Here is a 16,906-nt window from a genome sequence, read left to right as displayed (position 1 = left end):
TCTTCAGTGAAGCAGGGCACTGGGATGAGGGCGCTTGGCACCTGATCAGTTACCACAGTGAATTCTGTTCCTGTCACTGGCATTTAGCAACAGAAAAGCAGAGCAGAGACGACTGTTGAACTCGGCTGGGCTTTCATGTCGCTGAGGCGTTGCTGCTTCATCAAACTGCTCCTTGACTGATACCAAATGACAGCCTTTGGCAAACATCTGTTCCACTATGACCACTACCTATACTTCAAAAACAAAAGCAGACAAATCACTCTCATAGAATTTCTGCAAAAAAAAAACCATTGAATACATCAATAATCATGAGCCTTGGAGTTTATATTTATACACATTTTGCACCTGAGAACCTGATGATGAAAAACACCTGCACTGAGGCCTTAAACCCCTGTTCCTTTTATAAGAATCCCACATCTGTGTGCCTTATTCCTCCAAGGTGTATTTTTTAAAGGACATGCAATGAGTGAAGTGCTCATGGTAATCATGGCCCAATCACCGTGTGGCGTTGAAGTGGACCCTGTTCTTGAGACATCTCTACAGGAGGGAATGCAATGTTAAGTGTTCAGTCTGCAGGCAAAGGGGAGGTCAGCTAGAGGCCACGAAAGCAGACAGAGGTGCTCCTCTCAAATGTCAAAAAAGGAAACAGTCAAGGAAGGTAGTGGTCATCTTTCCAGAGTGTCTGTTCTTTGGTCAGATGTGAGTCTGTTGTCTTTTATGTAAGTAAAGGACTGCATTTTTATCTCCCTAAAACTATGACATGATTCTTATCATTTGACACAATAATAAATGCATGCCTTGCAAAAGAAGGAATACAAGCTATAAATCCTTACATCATTAATCTCTTTAGCACCATGCTCCAGAAGAAGTGTTGTAACAAGCTGATGGCAGAAACTGTTTTACTTTGAGTTATTTTGTTTTTTGTAAAGCTAGATTTTTCAGTATTTACTTGCAAAGCCAGCCTTTATGTTTTATGTGCTTGTTTTTTTATAACCAGTTTGTAACTGAAGCCTAAAGGGACTGAACTGAAGGGATTTTTGGGAGGTTCATTTTAGTCCATGTCATCTTTTCATGAAGACACGTAGATGTGGCTGAGGTGGGACAAGAAAAGGGGTGACCTGCACAGAAGGCTGTGATAGGCTGACATACATCGTCCTTAACTTTTCTGTTAATGAATGATCTATCTATTTATCAATATGAAACACTGTGATATTAGTATGACACGGTCCTCTTGTGAAATCTATTTTAATACCCAATTTGTGAGCTATTACTTTAGGAAATTAGGGCAGCAAGTGTTTTCTTAAGTTAGATTTTAATGGTAATTAGATTGTGTGTGTTTAAAGGCATTCCCACAATGGGGTCAGTATTTAATCACAATTTGATCTATAAAGCAACAGTCAAAGCTCTGCTGAGTGCCTTGTATAGGACATCCAATAATCAAGTTTTGATGAATCCATATGCTGAAAATAAAACCAGCTGGGGAAACAGTAACACAAAACCACAAGTCAGTAGTAGATTTTACTTTTTAGTGATTTATTTAAAAATGTCCCTGAAGATGTCAAATTGCATTTTAAGCAGATTTTTGTCCCACAGAAGAGTGGCGTATAAACAGGTTTGGTTGTCCACAAAATACAGGATTAAAAGAAATGACAGAGAACATCTTTAGTTTTGATCCAAATGTGACACAAGCGCCAACCAGAGTCGAAGGTAATTGTCTGGTTACAACCTATGTATGCAGACGTGCCCCCCTGCACCTAATTTCATATACGTTCCTCCCCTCGTCTGGTGCTGAGTATGGGAGCAGAGTGGCTCCTGGAGATGTCTGCCACTGTAACATTCCCCTCACAAGGCCTGGAGGGTGCAGCCAACCTCTGTCCTGCCTCCAATCAGCAAGGGAGCAGTTTCTAAATCAAACAGAACACTGTTGCACAAGATACCCTCTGTGACTCAATTTAGATTCATGCAGGCCTACAGCGTTGGTCATTTTCATTCATTCAGAAAAATAGGTCAGGCTTTTTATTTTTTCTTTCTCTATTTGCAATACCGGCAGCATTTATCAGAAACTCACTGTACCTTCATTCTGTCACTTTTATTTCCATTGAAATAAAAATAGGAGCAGAAATGCTGGTTAGATACAATCTTAAGATTATAAAAAGAAACTAAATTTTTGAATCACTGATTCAAATCGTTAACAAACCACATTTATGAAACACTGCAGACACAACTTAATACAGCTATATATATATATATATATATATCCCTCTGACATGATAAAGAAAATTAAACAAGCAGTTCCTCAAAATGGTAAAGTAGTACAGTAGTTTTGGTACATTTATGAGGGTTTGCAGAGACCATGTGGTAAAAGACCTGCTAACATCCAGCTGAATGCAGTGCAGGTCTGTTCGGATTTTTTTGGCCTGCAGCGTCTTTCTTCCTTCTACTTTGTTTGCGCTTAAGTTTCCACAGCAGCATTTTGGGTATCAGATAAAATCTTCAGCCATGTAATGATTATAAAAAACAGAAACAACTGCAGTCTATAGCTGACATGATCTCAAAAGTGAATACACGAAAGTTGCACATATAACCTGAAATCAGAAACATGCAAATGCAGAAATAAAATAGAACTTATTGCACTCTTGTTATCTGTGATTTCTCATTGATACCAACTCACAAACTATTTCCCTCACCTCCTTTAAAATATAGATGTAGATAATTGGTCAGAAACTGACTGGGAGAAACAGACTCTGGATGACTGATGATCGATTTGTTAATTCACCACAGATTTGTCTGTAATTAGTATTGTATTTAATTTTATTATACCTTTTTTTTGTTTGTTTGTTTTGAAAACCGAAAACAGTAGCTACTTAAGTTGGAGACAGTCTTTGTCTCCTGCTCAGTGAGTGCTCATTATACATATAAATATAGTAAAAATCTGCAGTGGTGGAGGAATTCACACATTCTTATTAATTAAAAATACCAATGTAGTAATGCTAAGACTTATCATTGTAATTCAAACTAATTGAAATGAAAGTAGAAGAACTTCTGTGGTCCTTGCTGACGTATTTCACACATGCCTGAAGTGTGTACATCTAAGTTGTTACGCGCCTCGGATGCCGCAGTGCAGCTTTAACGTATAAAAAAACACCTGAAATGTGACACAAGAAAAACAACTAAGTGATGTGCCATTATCCACTCTGTTTAAAATATACATTTAAAAGTCTCAGAAGTAAAAGTAATATATTGCAATGTACTGTAGTGGAAATATATAAATTAAATAAATAAATAAAGTGAAGTTATACCTCTAAATTGTAGTAAATATATGTAGAAAATGCAAAAATATGTAGTATTTGTAGTATATGCTCCATATCTCTCAGCTTCATGTCTTATCAGTTTACTAGCTCAATCTAAACTTTGACAACCTTACACACTTATACACTTACACACTCATACATTCCCTAAATCAAATTCATCACTTAATTCAGCAAATATGTCTTCAGACTGTGGAAAGAAACCCACACAGGGGAGAACCCAGCTAAAGAGATCATACTGACCACAGTGACACCATCCCACCCCCAAAGACACCCATTATAACAAAATTTGTACTGCTTACATTAAGTGTTTCTTTCCTCCTGTTAGCAAGTAAATATGTGTCCTTAATGTAAGAATATGAAAAACCACTCAATAAAGCAATCATACAAATAATTCACTTCACAATGAACATTTATATCCACAAAAAATAAAATATTCTTTAGCTTTAGAAGTTTTATGCCATTTTTCTCAGATACTAAATGAAGAGTAAGGTTGTGTGATGTTGCCCTCTCCACCCACTACTGCATACATCAACCTCCACAATCAATGCAAAAGTGGTGACACACGGTGCAGTGCCGTTATTATACGGCGCAGCGTTGCCAAAACGTTTTCTTCGAGAATTTCCATTCATTGTGATATTTGTTTCTGAGATGATTAAATTGTCATTTTTAAGGTTTGTTTTTAGATACTTGCTTCCTAATGACTGGAGAAACGATTTAGCTGTAATAAATACAATGATAGCAGGTATCAAACAAATACAAAAAAAAAAAAAAAATCAAAATTGTAGATACATAAGAAACATCAATATAAACTACTAGATTCCTGTTTTGGGGTTAGATGGATGTGTACACTAACTGCATACCCACATTTATCGCTTTTCTGCCGGTGATGACAACCCTATCAATCTAGTATCATCTGAGTTACGCTGCATGCACATCTTTAAACTGATGAAAAAGAGCACAGCAGTCTACGTGTTTAGCACAAAGGAGGCTCTCCCTCAATGCAAACTGGAATAGGAAACCCCAGCTGGCGCTAGTTGCTCCAAATCTCTCCTGTAGAATCAGAACAGACACCTTCAGTTAGCAAGCATGGGTTTGTGTTGCTGTACATTTCCTACAGCTCACATTCTACTCTCAAAATGACCCCTCATCAAGTTTTTTGTAAAACACATACGTACATAGCCTAAATGTGTAATTCATATCCATAGCTTACCGGTTCATCCCTTGCTTTAGCATCTCCATATAATAAAAGATGGAACTGCAGCCAGTTTTTGTTTGGGTGTGTGCCTCGGACACAGCTGAGCTGCTGCTGTGTCAGAACATAAAGAGATGACTTAAGATACATAATCAGTTGCTTTGCTAAATATAGTTGCTGTTTGCCATGATTCATGGGGCCTATATGATGTAAAGCTTAGCATATATATATATATATATATATATATATATATATATATATATATATATATATATACATATATAATTGCATATTATTACAAACACTTATAGGATGAAGCACATAATGTTGGATTTTTATGCAAGACACTGCAAGTTTGAGACCTGTCCTGCATGTTTTTCCAAATCGTTATTTTTTACTTACCTCCAACTCGCTCTTCCTTATTTTCTGCTGAATTCTTACTTGTGTATTCTTGTGTGATATATAAAGTGCACGCTAAAATGTACATTGGGAGGCCTACCTTCATTTTCCTTATGATGATTCTGTTGCTTATTCAAGAATAGATTTGAGAGTGGGGTTTGCTCTAATGTGGGACTGCTCTCCTGCCACATGGAGGGGCAGTACTTCACATGAGGCTGTTATGGTATTTAAAAATGTGAGGAAACACTTTATATTATTGTTTCAGGTTTGAGCACTTGTCACAGAGAACCGCCAGCAGAACCAAAAACCCTCTTGTTGTGCAGTAACGGTAATGTGAGAAATCGTCTGGGTAAACTCAGTTTGACGACTCCTCAGACATATAAATATATAGCACAGTGCTAAAGACGTTGACTGAAGCATTAATTATAATTTAACTCAAATATTAATGTGATGATGCATTTTAGTGCAAAGTGACAACAACTTTCCAGCCTGTGAATATGCTGTGCTGGCAGAGTGCAGTGCAGCATTGAGATGCAAAGTGACATTATTGCTTTCAGCGGCATCTTTCTCACAGAATTTGAAAAGCAGGCTTTTTTGTTTAGGTTTAGGATTCTAGGAATTAAAAAAAACAGAAATGTATAATAATGAGAGGTCAATAATGCAGTGTCACACTGACTTTTTTTTCATGCATTAAACAAGAAAATTGTGTTTGACATTCAGCATCTATCCTCTTTATTGGTTTTCTCTGCCAGTCTTTCCTTATTCTTGTCGGTGTGACAAGCTGCAGTAATGCCAGCAATATCTCAAAAATCAAAATTGTTTAACAGTGCAACCTGAGGCCAAGTCAAGAGTCCTCGCCAAAAAATGTCAACACATGCGCTGCTGGAAACGTGCTATACATTCCAGTCTTCCAATAATATTGTTTAGATGCATGAACAGAGTGCTTGTCACTGTACAAACAAATTCACAACTAGTACAAGCTTGACAGAGACTGAGGTTGGCCAGATGATGTGAAGACTAAAAAGTGAGGCTTAATCTCTGCATTGAAACTCACTGATTGAACCTTGTACTCTCGTCCAAGAACTATGAAAGCGTGAAAGTGCTTAGTTTGCTCTTTGATGAGACATTATAACATCCCATTACATGAATTTCCTGTACCCATAAAGTGGGCTGTGTTTTGAAACATGCTAATAGATTGTGTTGATTATTAAGTATTGATGCACAGTGGAAATTATGTGTTTTCCTGGTACTGTGCTCATTTATTTCCCCAACATCAATTACCACAAGCTGATTGTTTTTCCATTGCTGTATTTTTCCAGCTTCTGCTTTTGTTCATTGAATGCATCTATAATAGCAGCACTGTCCTGCTGTATGCTTTGAGTGTTTCTGTCTTGTGGTATATTAAAATATGAGAGTTGCTGGCATTGTTGCAGGAATAACAGGCTTGTTTTTTATCTTTTTTTTCTCTCTCTCTCTCTGATCATAACTTAGATATATTGCCGTGCACAGGCATGTGAATAAGCACGGCTGGGAATGAATGCCATCTTTTATTAGACTTCTGTGTTTTGGCAGCGCTTTGTGGACGCACTTGCTCTGTTAGCTTTGAGATTTGTTAACATACTTGGGGCACACTGAGCAGCAAACCACCGAGGGTTACATACATACACACACACATACTCTCATCCACTCCAGAGAGGGGTATCATGGGCTGTTTTATCTGAAAGTGAACACAGCCGTTTCAGCTTGTGGCTGCTTGGCTCTGCTAGCTGCTTCTCAGTTCGAACACTAGCGATGAAGCCACAGCTGGCTCGGCCAAGATGTGTGACTGAGCCAGAAAAGAAGATTTTACTCTCTGCTTGGCCTAAAAAATCCAAAATATCTTGTGCAGCAGAGAAGCGGATTACATTGTTTGAGGTTTGAGTAACTCAGTTTGTGTTTAACCAACAATCCTGCAGCTAATGTTACAACCTTTTTGCTAGACCAGTCCCCTGCCACTAATCATCAAACCAAGTTGAGGTTTTAAGTTTCAGTGATGCTGCTTACACCTCGGACCAGTGCTACCTGTTATACAGGGATGCGTTTTCTACATGCATCTTATTTCGTTTAAGAATGTTATCTATCGCTTATTACTTATTTTGCAATCAAATTATGTACAGTACAGATATGATCACATCTGTGTATGAAGAAGTTGCTGAACAGATTGCAATGGCCCAACACAATAACATAGCAAATGATGATTAATCAATTATTTTATTTATTTTAATATTTTATGACTTATTTGACTCAGTAAATCAGAAAAGGGATGTCAGCTGTCAGATTGTTTTTTTGATCAATGAAATGATAAAAAATTTGTCCCCTCCTCTCTTCTTCTCTGCCGCTTTGGTTGACACCAGATGTTCTGCCACTGGCAAGTTCACCAGCAGTATGTCACCATGTGGCATCCACTCTTTTATAAAAAGCTTTCATCTGCCATCATAAACAAATTTACACTTTAAGTCATGATGGTGATGCAGCAGCGTGGGGCATGAGAGGATTTACTTTGTGTTCAGTCGTGCTTGACTTTGTTGAGATGTCTGCGTCTTTTTATTAAGTCAGTTTTGTTAATCCAATTTATTTTTTAATCAAACTTTTTTTAGGTTTCATTTTTGTGAAGTAATGTGCATTATAATTTGCCATTGGTTTCCTCTTCTCTCTCTCCTTTTTTTACTCATTGACTGCATTATAATAAAGAACCACACGAGACTTATTTTTTAAAAAATGGGGTTCCACATGAAATTACTTCCAGTTTTAAGTTCATGGGTTTGACTATGTGTATAAGAGAGAAAACACTGCATAGGTTAAAGAAAACAAACTGAATAGACCAGGGATGTACAGTTCCAGTCTTTGAAGGCTGCTTAGCCTGCATGTTTTAGGTATTTTCTGCTTCAACACACCTGACTCAGATTAATGGGTTATTAACAGGCTTGGGCAGAACTTGACAATGAGCTGCTGAAGAGATATATTTAAATGATGTACTTTGGAACAGGGGACATCTAAAACCTGCAGGACAGCAACCCTCGAGGACCAGCATTGGACATTCAGACTAAAGTTTTTCATGAGCCTGTGTGTAAATGAGTGAATAAGGCTAGGAATATCAAGCCCTTTCAGTGGTTTACAAAATTAAAAATAAATAAATAAATAAAATGTCCATTTAACATAATGTACATTAAAATTTGGCTGGTTGGCATGTTCTTGTTGCCATTTTCTAGTTTTTGCCTCTGCCAAGTCGGAGATCATGTACTCGGCAGCATAGGTCTGTCTGTCTGTGTCTGTCTGTATGTCTATCTGTCTGTATGTCTGTCTGTCTGTCTGTCTGTCTGTCTGTCTGTCTGTCTGTCTGTCTGTCTGTTAGCAACATAACTCAAAAAGTCATGGGTGGAATTTAGTTAAATTTTCAGGATTCTCAAAAACGAAATAAGGTACAAGGGACGAGATTTGGAGGTAGTCTAGATCACTGCCTGGATCTAGGATTTTTTTTAATGATTCTTTACTATTGGAAGATAGGGATAATACAAAAATAAAAAAAAAAAATACAATGGCCTAGTGGAAGTCTGTGCTCTCTGAGTGCTTCTAGTTTAGTTTTTTCTGTCTCTTTATCACTGTCATTGTGGGGGTTGTTTATGTGTCTCCTTCTTGGACATATATATTCAGGATAAGACTACAGTAAAGGCCCCTTGTGTTTTTGGGCCCTTGGGCCATTGCCCGGTAAGCCACGTCAGTAATCTGTTTGTGGTTGCTTCTGTTGTTTCATCCTTCTGCTGCGGAGCAAACCGCATGCCTGTTTGTTGTTTTTTGATTAAAAACCTTTTCCAGGGATTGTGTGGAAGCTGTATAAAAATGGAAGAAATGGAAGAAAAATAAAGGCAAAGTAAAAGGAGCAGAAAAAGCAAGAGAGAATGAAAAAAAATCCTGACTTTTTAAAAGCACAGATGTTGTACTTTAACAGCATCAGTATTTTTTATGCTGTAGCACACAGTCCCCCTTGCTGCACTGTTTCCTGATAACTCACAGCTGAAAATGATTAAATAAAATGAAAAAAAGAAATAAAATAGGCTTTTAAAAGCATATTTACAATGACAGCCACAAAACTGCTGTTGACTTTTGTTAGCATACATGATTTTGCCGTTATGGAGGAGATTAAATGCAAAGCGTAGACTCAGAGTTTGTACAGTACGTTCACCTCCCACTTACTTGTGTATCAGCTTTACACGTGGGCGATCACTGCTCACTATGGAGACAATTATCTCAGCTATAACTCATCCTGTTGCTGTTAAATGGCAACATGCATATTTACATGGGTGTAATGGAAAAATAAAATAAAGAAAATTTGCAGGCAGGTGGTTTGCATGTGATGGATCTGTATTATATGAAAAATAATCGTGTCGGTGAGGAGCAGGTTGTGCTGAACTGAGCTTCCTGTGGTTGCCTGTGTTCTTCTGTGAAGCTGCACCAACATTTCTTTGAGTCCACTTACAGTTATTTTATTTCATGATCTTAAATAAACAAACATTTTACTGATGATTTAAGATGGTAAAACTTTAGTGTCAAACCAAGAGAGGAAGTCAGTAGGTGGGGAACTGTATGTTTTTTTCCCCCATGAGATAAAGGTAATAAGACTTAAACAGACTTTTGGTGAAAGCCTTCACAGAGGTAGGTTTGTTATGTTGTGGTTGAAAGTACATAATTTTAAATGGCATTCAATTAAAGCATCTTTGATTCTTAAAATATAATAATGGCAACATGCTGCTCTCAGCGGTGGTCGATTCAACAACTCAGTGGGTGGTTTATTGACAGTAGTTCATTCTGCATGGTTCTGCATTCAGTTTATTGCTGTTCTACTTGTAAAAGTGATGAGTTTTCATATATTAAGCAAGTGCTTCATTTATATTTTGTATAAAAGAATCATATTTGATCCTTTTGTCAAAATCTAATTAAAACTGACATTAAATTTGACATGCTTGAATTTCAGGCTCTATAAGGTGTGGTGCTTGTTGTGTTCTGGGTGCTGGTCGAGGATTCAGTTTCTTTTCTGTCAGATGATCAAAAACACAAATCTAAATAATCTCAGGGTTTTATTGACTACATATGGGTCTTATAAATATGAAGGGACTGCAGGCAGAATGCTTACAGGTTGGTGGACCTCGGGACATAAACTACTGCTTCTAATATGTCTGCAGCGTTCAACCTGAAAGGGTTAGAAGAGCAGAAACAATGAAGTGACAGTGAGACGGGGGCTCTTGTAAGACCACATTTCATATTTGGTCTAAAAATACAAGTGCTGCAACCACGAGATCAAAGATAAAGCTGACAGTTCTTCCTCTCAGAGCCGAATGTATTGAGGTAACATATACAGGACCAACCTATTACCAGGTGTTGAGAAATTCAGTATAGTTGCAATATTACGATTTAACTTTTTTTTTATTTTTTTTTTTTCGAAAACTCAAAAATCTATTTCATTTTTTTTTATCTGCATTCATTTTTTTCTTAAATTCTTTGGAAAGCATTTGAAAGGATGCAGAAGAAGTAAGTGACTATTTACTCTGGTGATTGTTGCAATAATACAGCAGACTAATACTCAAAGTCTGACTGTGACGATAATAATAACATGAAGCAGCTCCTCATGTGAAGTGTCCTTGTGCAATACATTGAATTCTTTTTAAAAATAATTTGAGAAATATGTAAAAGAAGTGGAAAATGGCAACTACTGTGAAGAATATTTGGTAGTTTATTTATTAATTTTTTTAATTTATCAATGAGAGGAAACTAAGCAGAACAAAAAGTAAGTTACTTTGTGTTTCTCCACTTTGATAATAGCAACTGGTGTTGTATTTTACACCATTAGAAAACCTGATAAGTAACTTTTACAGCCAGGTTTAACTTGTAAGCCTCGGGTCTCTGTGGATTGAACAAATCAGCTCCCTTGCAATTTTCTCCTGTTTGTATTCAATCTTGTTTTGAGTTGCTTTTTTACACTTGATTCATTTTACACTGTGAGAGACCTCAGCAGCGTGTGGACATCTTGGTACCTCCTCCTCATGCTGGTCACATTTAGCTGTGGGATGACTTCTCCTTCCTTAAAAAGGAGTTGTTGAAGGTCAACCAGGGTAGTTGTGTTGGTCACTCTGGCACCCCACAAGTCTTCAGATGGGTTGAGTGGAGATATGTAAGCAAATCAATTTCATCCTCCCCACTCCCAAATTCTAGAGATGTTCTGTGATGATCATAGCTATGTGGGGAAGAGCACTGCCATCCTGGAGGATGGAGTTAGGTTAGGTCCTAGATTCTGGAGATATGGGATCAAAACTGGCTCCGGAATCTCTTCCAATATGTCTGTTTATCTATTTGGCACCAATCAGGTGTTGGCCATACTTGGGGATAAGGGGGATTATGGCACATTTTCTGCTTTGTATGTTATTCCACATGAGGCTGATTGTTATACCTCGTTGTAAAGGTGATCAGGCTTTCCAACGATGTATAGTGCAACTCCTACTGATATCAAAGGGGACAAATTATTGACCAAAGACAAATTTGCTTGCTTGTTGTGCTAAGTTTAGATGGAATTTAATTTTTCAGCCTGCCGTTGGCACACAGTAGTGATCACAGCTTGTAAACTGGACTGAAGCAGAAGTAGCAACAGCACCAAAAAGGTTAACCATTTTAAGGCACTTTAATGTACCTGCCTGAAGCACATTTTCATGTATTTATCAGCTTTTATGCACCATCTTTATATTGGGTCGCATTGTTCTATCCATATCTGTAATCGTCTCCTCTCCCTTATTTTTTTTTTATGTTCACTCAGTCTTGTGACATTCTGCTCTGCAGTGTGACTCATTGATTGGCAGACGCACAAGAAAAGATGGGACATACTTATGTGGGCAAAAGTGAACTGATTATGAAGAAGAGATATGTGAAATTATTGACATACCATAGCCAATCAGTTAAAACTCCCTCATCCCTCCCTTCAGACTGTCAGCACAAGCTGACCTACTGCACTGACATGAGGAAAAGCAGATTTGATGTCTTTTATTCCAAAATACGCATCACTTCAAAAATATTTGTATAAAAAACAGATTTGTAAACCACTGTAATTGTGGAACTTTATCTAGGCTTAGTCCTACCTCTGGAGGAGATCTCTGAATTGGAGTTTAGTTGTTAAGAAACAGAATATTTGTCAGCCTGAGTCTTTCAGCCAAAGCTTGTTGTAATATGGAAAATCTTGTGTTTTTTACCTATTAACACAAGTAACCTTCTTTTACTTTTAAATTATGAAATTATCTGTTGAGTTACTTTAATGAAAGTTCCTCCTCTATTTCCAAAGTCTTCTAAATTATGAACTTCATCCAAATGTACCAAAAACAAACAAAAAATATATATAATTGTGCCAGTTTAACAGCAACAAATAAGTTGCTGTTAAACTGGCACTCCATAATATTGCAAATACAAGCTATGGGTGGGGAAGACATGCTGTGGCTAAAGTCATTGTGAGAGTGTGCACAAATAAACAGAATGCACACTGCATGTGAACCTGTCTTCTGATGGTGTGAATTATGCATGACGCTAAAGGGTATTTCAGTAGCACTTAGGAGAGCTTTGACACTAACTCCTCAGCACTTGACAGTGTCCTACTGAAATGGTGGTAAGACATTGGTTGGATGCGACCCGTTGGAGGGTGGCTAAATACCACTGATGCATTTCCGAAGCAGATTCCAACTTAGATGTCTTTCTTTCACTGTCTTCATACTGTGCCACACCTCTGCTTGCTGTGTTAATTACTGTGGGTCTCTTCACAAAACAGGTCCAGAGCAACCCAGATCAGTAAAGTTAAGTGGTTCAGTTGCATTTATGTTAGTAACTTCTTTGTTCACAGTGTTCAGGTCAGTTTTATGTTGATTCTCAGTGAATTTGATCTGATTCTCAAGTTGTTTTTTTATGTGTCTGGGTCTGGTGTGGAGATTGAATGTGTATGTGTGGTTTCTGTCTAGGTACTCCAGCTTCCTCCAACAGTCCAAAATCTTAATTCCTCATTCTAAACCAGGGGTTCCCAGCCTTTTTTCCTCGGGGACCCCCTTCATGCATATACTAAAATTCCAGGGACCCCCTGCTCCACCCTGTGCTGAAACCATGCTTGGTTTTAGGCTTTCAAAAGTGAGATTCTCACCATAAATAATGTATTCTGGTTGAGCCTGTCCTTTGATGAAGCCAAAGTTAAATGAAAAACATACAGCCTTACTTTTATTCATTAAAACAGGGACAATTTGTGGACATTAATCACAATGGCTCCAATGTCCAAACCCTCAGGGACCCCCTGTACTCAACCACTGGTCTAAACTCACTTTAGGAGTGAGTGTCAGTGGTTGTTTGATTCCCTCTGATGGTCTGCCACTCCTGGGATAGGCTCTAATCCCAAATCTGGTCTTCAAGAGCTTCTATCCAACAACTTTTAGATGCAGCACACTTGAATCAAATGAATGACGAGGAAATTCAACCATTTAATTCCCGTGTGTTGGAGAAGGGTTGCATCTAAAAGTTGCAAGATAGTAGATCTCAAGTACTACACTTGGGCACCTCTGCTCTAATCATTTATTTTAGAGAGAAGCTCAAAAATTACATTTTGTTTAAAAAAAAAAATCTGAACTCTGAATATATTTATAGTAGATTTTTCCATCATAAACACCAACCAAAACAATTAATCCAAAAGATATTCTGAATATCTACGTATTTATGTACATATATCAAAATGTGCATATGTAGTTTCGAGATTTAATATTGTGTTCATATTTTTAGCTGATATTATTTTTTAGAAGTACATCCTAAGAAAAATTTAAAGATTTTAATATGTGGGTGAATCCACTAACATTGTTTTAAAATTACTTAGGCATAACAATAATTGATTATTATTGACTATCTTTGTATTATATTTTTTATTAAAAGAAAAAAAAAAACTGTTTTTTTTTCATTCAGTGATGAAATGGTGATGAGATATTAAACATTCTTGTATGATACTACTGTTGAGTGAACTACGATGTTGACAGCATCTCCTAATTAAACAAAAAGTCAATAACTTTTTAAAATTTTGACATCCAATATTTTCATGTGTGTTTTAGGGCTCTCCGCATTCCCAGAGTCTTCCTTTCCTTTGCTGCCACTGAAGCCATGGACTAGAGCTGCACCTGGTCCTGACGGTCCTGTGGTCATCAGATGGCTTCTCAACACCTGTCAGCGAAAATACAGAACGTGAGTCTCATGCTGCTTACAACTGTGCAAAAACTTTAAAACCTCTTAGCAATGCTGCTCTGGTTCGCTTTGTTGTCTATTATGTCCTCACATTCCACAGAAGCCTGATTCACTATATGCATGTCATAAATTAAGAGGAAAGTGTACAGTCTGAGGTTTCTGTGGCCCACGTGGCTTTACGTCACATAGAAAAACACGCTTTGAGGTGTTTCTGAGTCATAATTACCTCCCACGGGGAAAGTGATCTGAATAGAGCTGCTCTTAAGGGAAAATATGAGGCCATTACTTATAATAATCTGCTATTTTTGTGTATTGCTCCACACAACTAATCTCAAGGATTTTTGTTCTGCAAAGCAATATTCTCACTTGATGGGCAGCCTGTTATTTTGCACTTGAAAAGTTCAGCCCTCAAGTGTAATTACACACACAAGTTGTTCCTTCAGTCCCCTAATAAGGCAAATAGACTCATAGGTTGTGTTTAGGCCTGAAAGCACCAACCTTAAACTAAAATAGTTTGCCCTTTTTGGGCACTGACACATTATTTATCAAAATATATTCAACAAATATTACCTGCTCTTTTAATTGTTTGTTGTCTTGTGTTTGGTGATTAAAGGCCTTTAGCTGGAATTCTGGACTTTCTGCCACATGTGTTACATTAGACCTGACGTTACACATGAAAAACAGGATGTTAACCCCTTCAGGGGGTACGGGGCACAAGAGGTTAACTTTAAAATGAGAGTATTCACATTCTAATTCAAGGCAAGTTTTAGGAATTGCTGCTCTTTAGTATGACATCCATCTTTTGGTGTCTGACAAACTTTGACTGCAACTCTTCCAAGTGGCCACTGTCTTCTTCGCATAGATTCTCTCAGTATATTAATGCACATGCAACACAATGCATTCAGACAGTAACTAGGTCAGCTAAACTACAGCTTAAGTGCAGCTTTGACTCATTAATAATGCACATGATAAAGACTAAAGTTGCTGTGTCTTCAACAAAGATATTTTCCTCTTTGATGCCAACAATCAAAATGCAGTCTGCCGTATCATTTTAATTTTACTTTTAGGCTGAGTGAGAGGACTTCTCAGAGTTTAGATTTTTTGGTTAAGGTGAGATATCGTCGTTGTCCTCCATCCTGTTCTTAGTTTATTATGATAATATTGCTTGGCCACAGCCATCAGACCTCTGGTCTGTTAAACAAAGCCTTGTGTCAGAGTCTCAAACTTGTAGGCGTTTGCTTTTTTACTGGCGATGCTCTGAGCTCAGTCCTTCTGTCACCCACACAGACTCAAATGGAATGAAAGCTATGCATGGACTCATTCATTCCATAAACCGAGGGAGTTAATACGTGCATCTTAGCCATGTTATTTAAGACCTAACAAGGCCATGCTTGTTGATCATTGGCTCTATACTGCTATATGGCTATGTTGTAAATGTCCTCTACAGCTAGTATCATAGTTATCAACACATCTGGCTAAAAAAAACTGTCAACAGGCATCACCTCTTCGAGTTCAACTAAACTAGTTTAGATACTTGATCAAATGCAGAGACCCCTTGTTGACCTTCAGTGGTAGGAAGTAGCTAAATGTTATTATGATCATGGACAGTGCGCCAAAACTTTTGGAGATACGCAGGTGTGTCCTGGATATTATTGTGAGCTGTGTTGTTACATCTGTGATGCTGGATATTATGTTATGACTGTTGGCAGGGGCTGGGAGGAGTGCTGGGAGTGGAAAGCTCCTCACAGTACTATGAACTGTCAGCTCTCTAAAGCATTACGCATCGGTATAAACAAGCTGAAACTACTGGCTGGGGCTGAAATTAGAGACAGGACTGTTTGGCTAGTATTTTCTCACCGGGGTTGGTCAGGGATGAGGTTTTTTAAGGTGTGGCTGAAGACATGACTAGCAGTTGATTTGACAATCCGTGTATAAAGCTTTTGTTTCGTGGCTGCTTTTGTCCCCCCCACTCAGATGAGAACGTGAAGGCTGGCGTCCACCAAGGCCACCGCTGCACCTTGGGCAGCACACACACATGCTCACATGACTCTGGACATGGACGCGGTCCTGTCAGACTTTGTTCGGTCCACGGGGGCAGAACCAGGTCTGGCAAGAGACCTGCTGGAAGGTAAGAGACAAATTTTTGTTAAGAGTTAATAAGTTTCTGTTTTGATCGGCTGCTCTCAGTGGTTGCACTCAAAAGAGCAGAGAAGAGGAAGAGGAAATGAGAGAGAAAAGAGAGAGATGGAAGGAGAGAAGAGGGCCCTGCAAAAGAGAGTCTTGCTGATTTAGAGGCGAGTGTGACGAGTTTATGATTGCACTCCCCAGAGAGAGCTTTGTGCCCATTCATTGGAACTCATTGAGGAGCAGAGTGCTCCTGGCACTTGTATTGCTTAGATATAGTGCCATTTAAAATAGGAGAGCAAACAAAAGTGGACACAACAGAAAGCTGGTTAACGGTCAGCTGAATCAACATTATTGATGAATTTTTCAGAAGAAGTTTTACAAATTTAGCTAATTCCACCTTGATCAAATGCAAAAAGCAAGAAATTTGAGAAAATCATGCACCTCAACAAGCAGGTTTCCATTAGAGGATGAAATTCTCAGTGTTTGCAGTGCGTGTTAGTAATAGAAATACTTTTTTTTTCTTCTTTCTTTCTTTTTTTTGTGCATAATATGCAGCAAGTGTCTGGTCTGATAAAAGAATTAAAGTGTTTGGTATCTGTCTCTT

General features: G+C 38.0%; 1 protein-coding gene across 1 annotated transcript in view; it reads left to right on the top strand.

Moving 5' to 3' along the window:
• otud7a (OTU deubiquitinase 7A) overlaps positions 1 to 16,906 on the top strand; it is a 32,990-nt gene that overhangs the window by 1,163 nt on the left and 14,921 nt on the right. The window contains exons 2-3 of the mRNA XM_041997840.1: positions 14,046 to 14,175; positions 16,150 to 16,303. Coding sequence (XP_041853774.1) covers positions 16,219 to 16,303 — 85 coding nt within the window. The 5' untranslated portion in view covers positions 14,046 to 14,175; positions 16,150 to 16,218. The remainder of the gene's footprint in view (positions 1 to 14,045; positions 14,176 to 16,149; positions 16,304 to 16,906) is intronic.

Source organism: Melanotaenia boesemani, chromosome 10, assembly GCF_017639745.1.
Source record: "Melanotaenia boesemani isolate fMelBoe1 chromosome 10, fMelBoe1.pri, whole genome shotgun sequence".
NCBI classification, from domain to species: Eukaryota; Metazoa; Chordata; class Actinopteri; order Atheriniformes; family Melanotaeniidae; genus Melanotaenia; species Melanotaenia boesemani.
The sequence above is the reverse complement of the archived record's forward strand: the minus strand, read 5'-3'. Positions and strand labels throughout refer to the sequence as shown.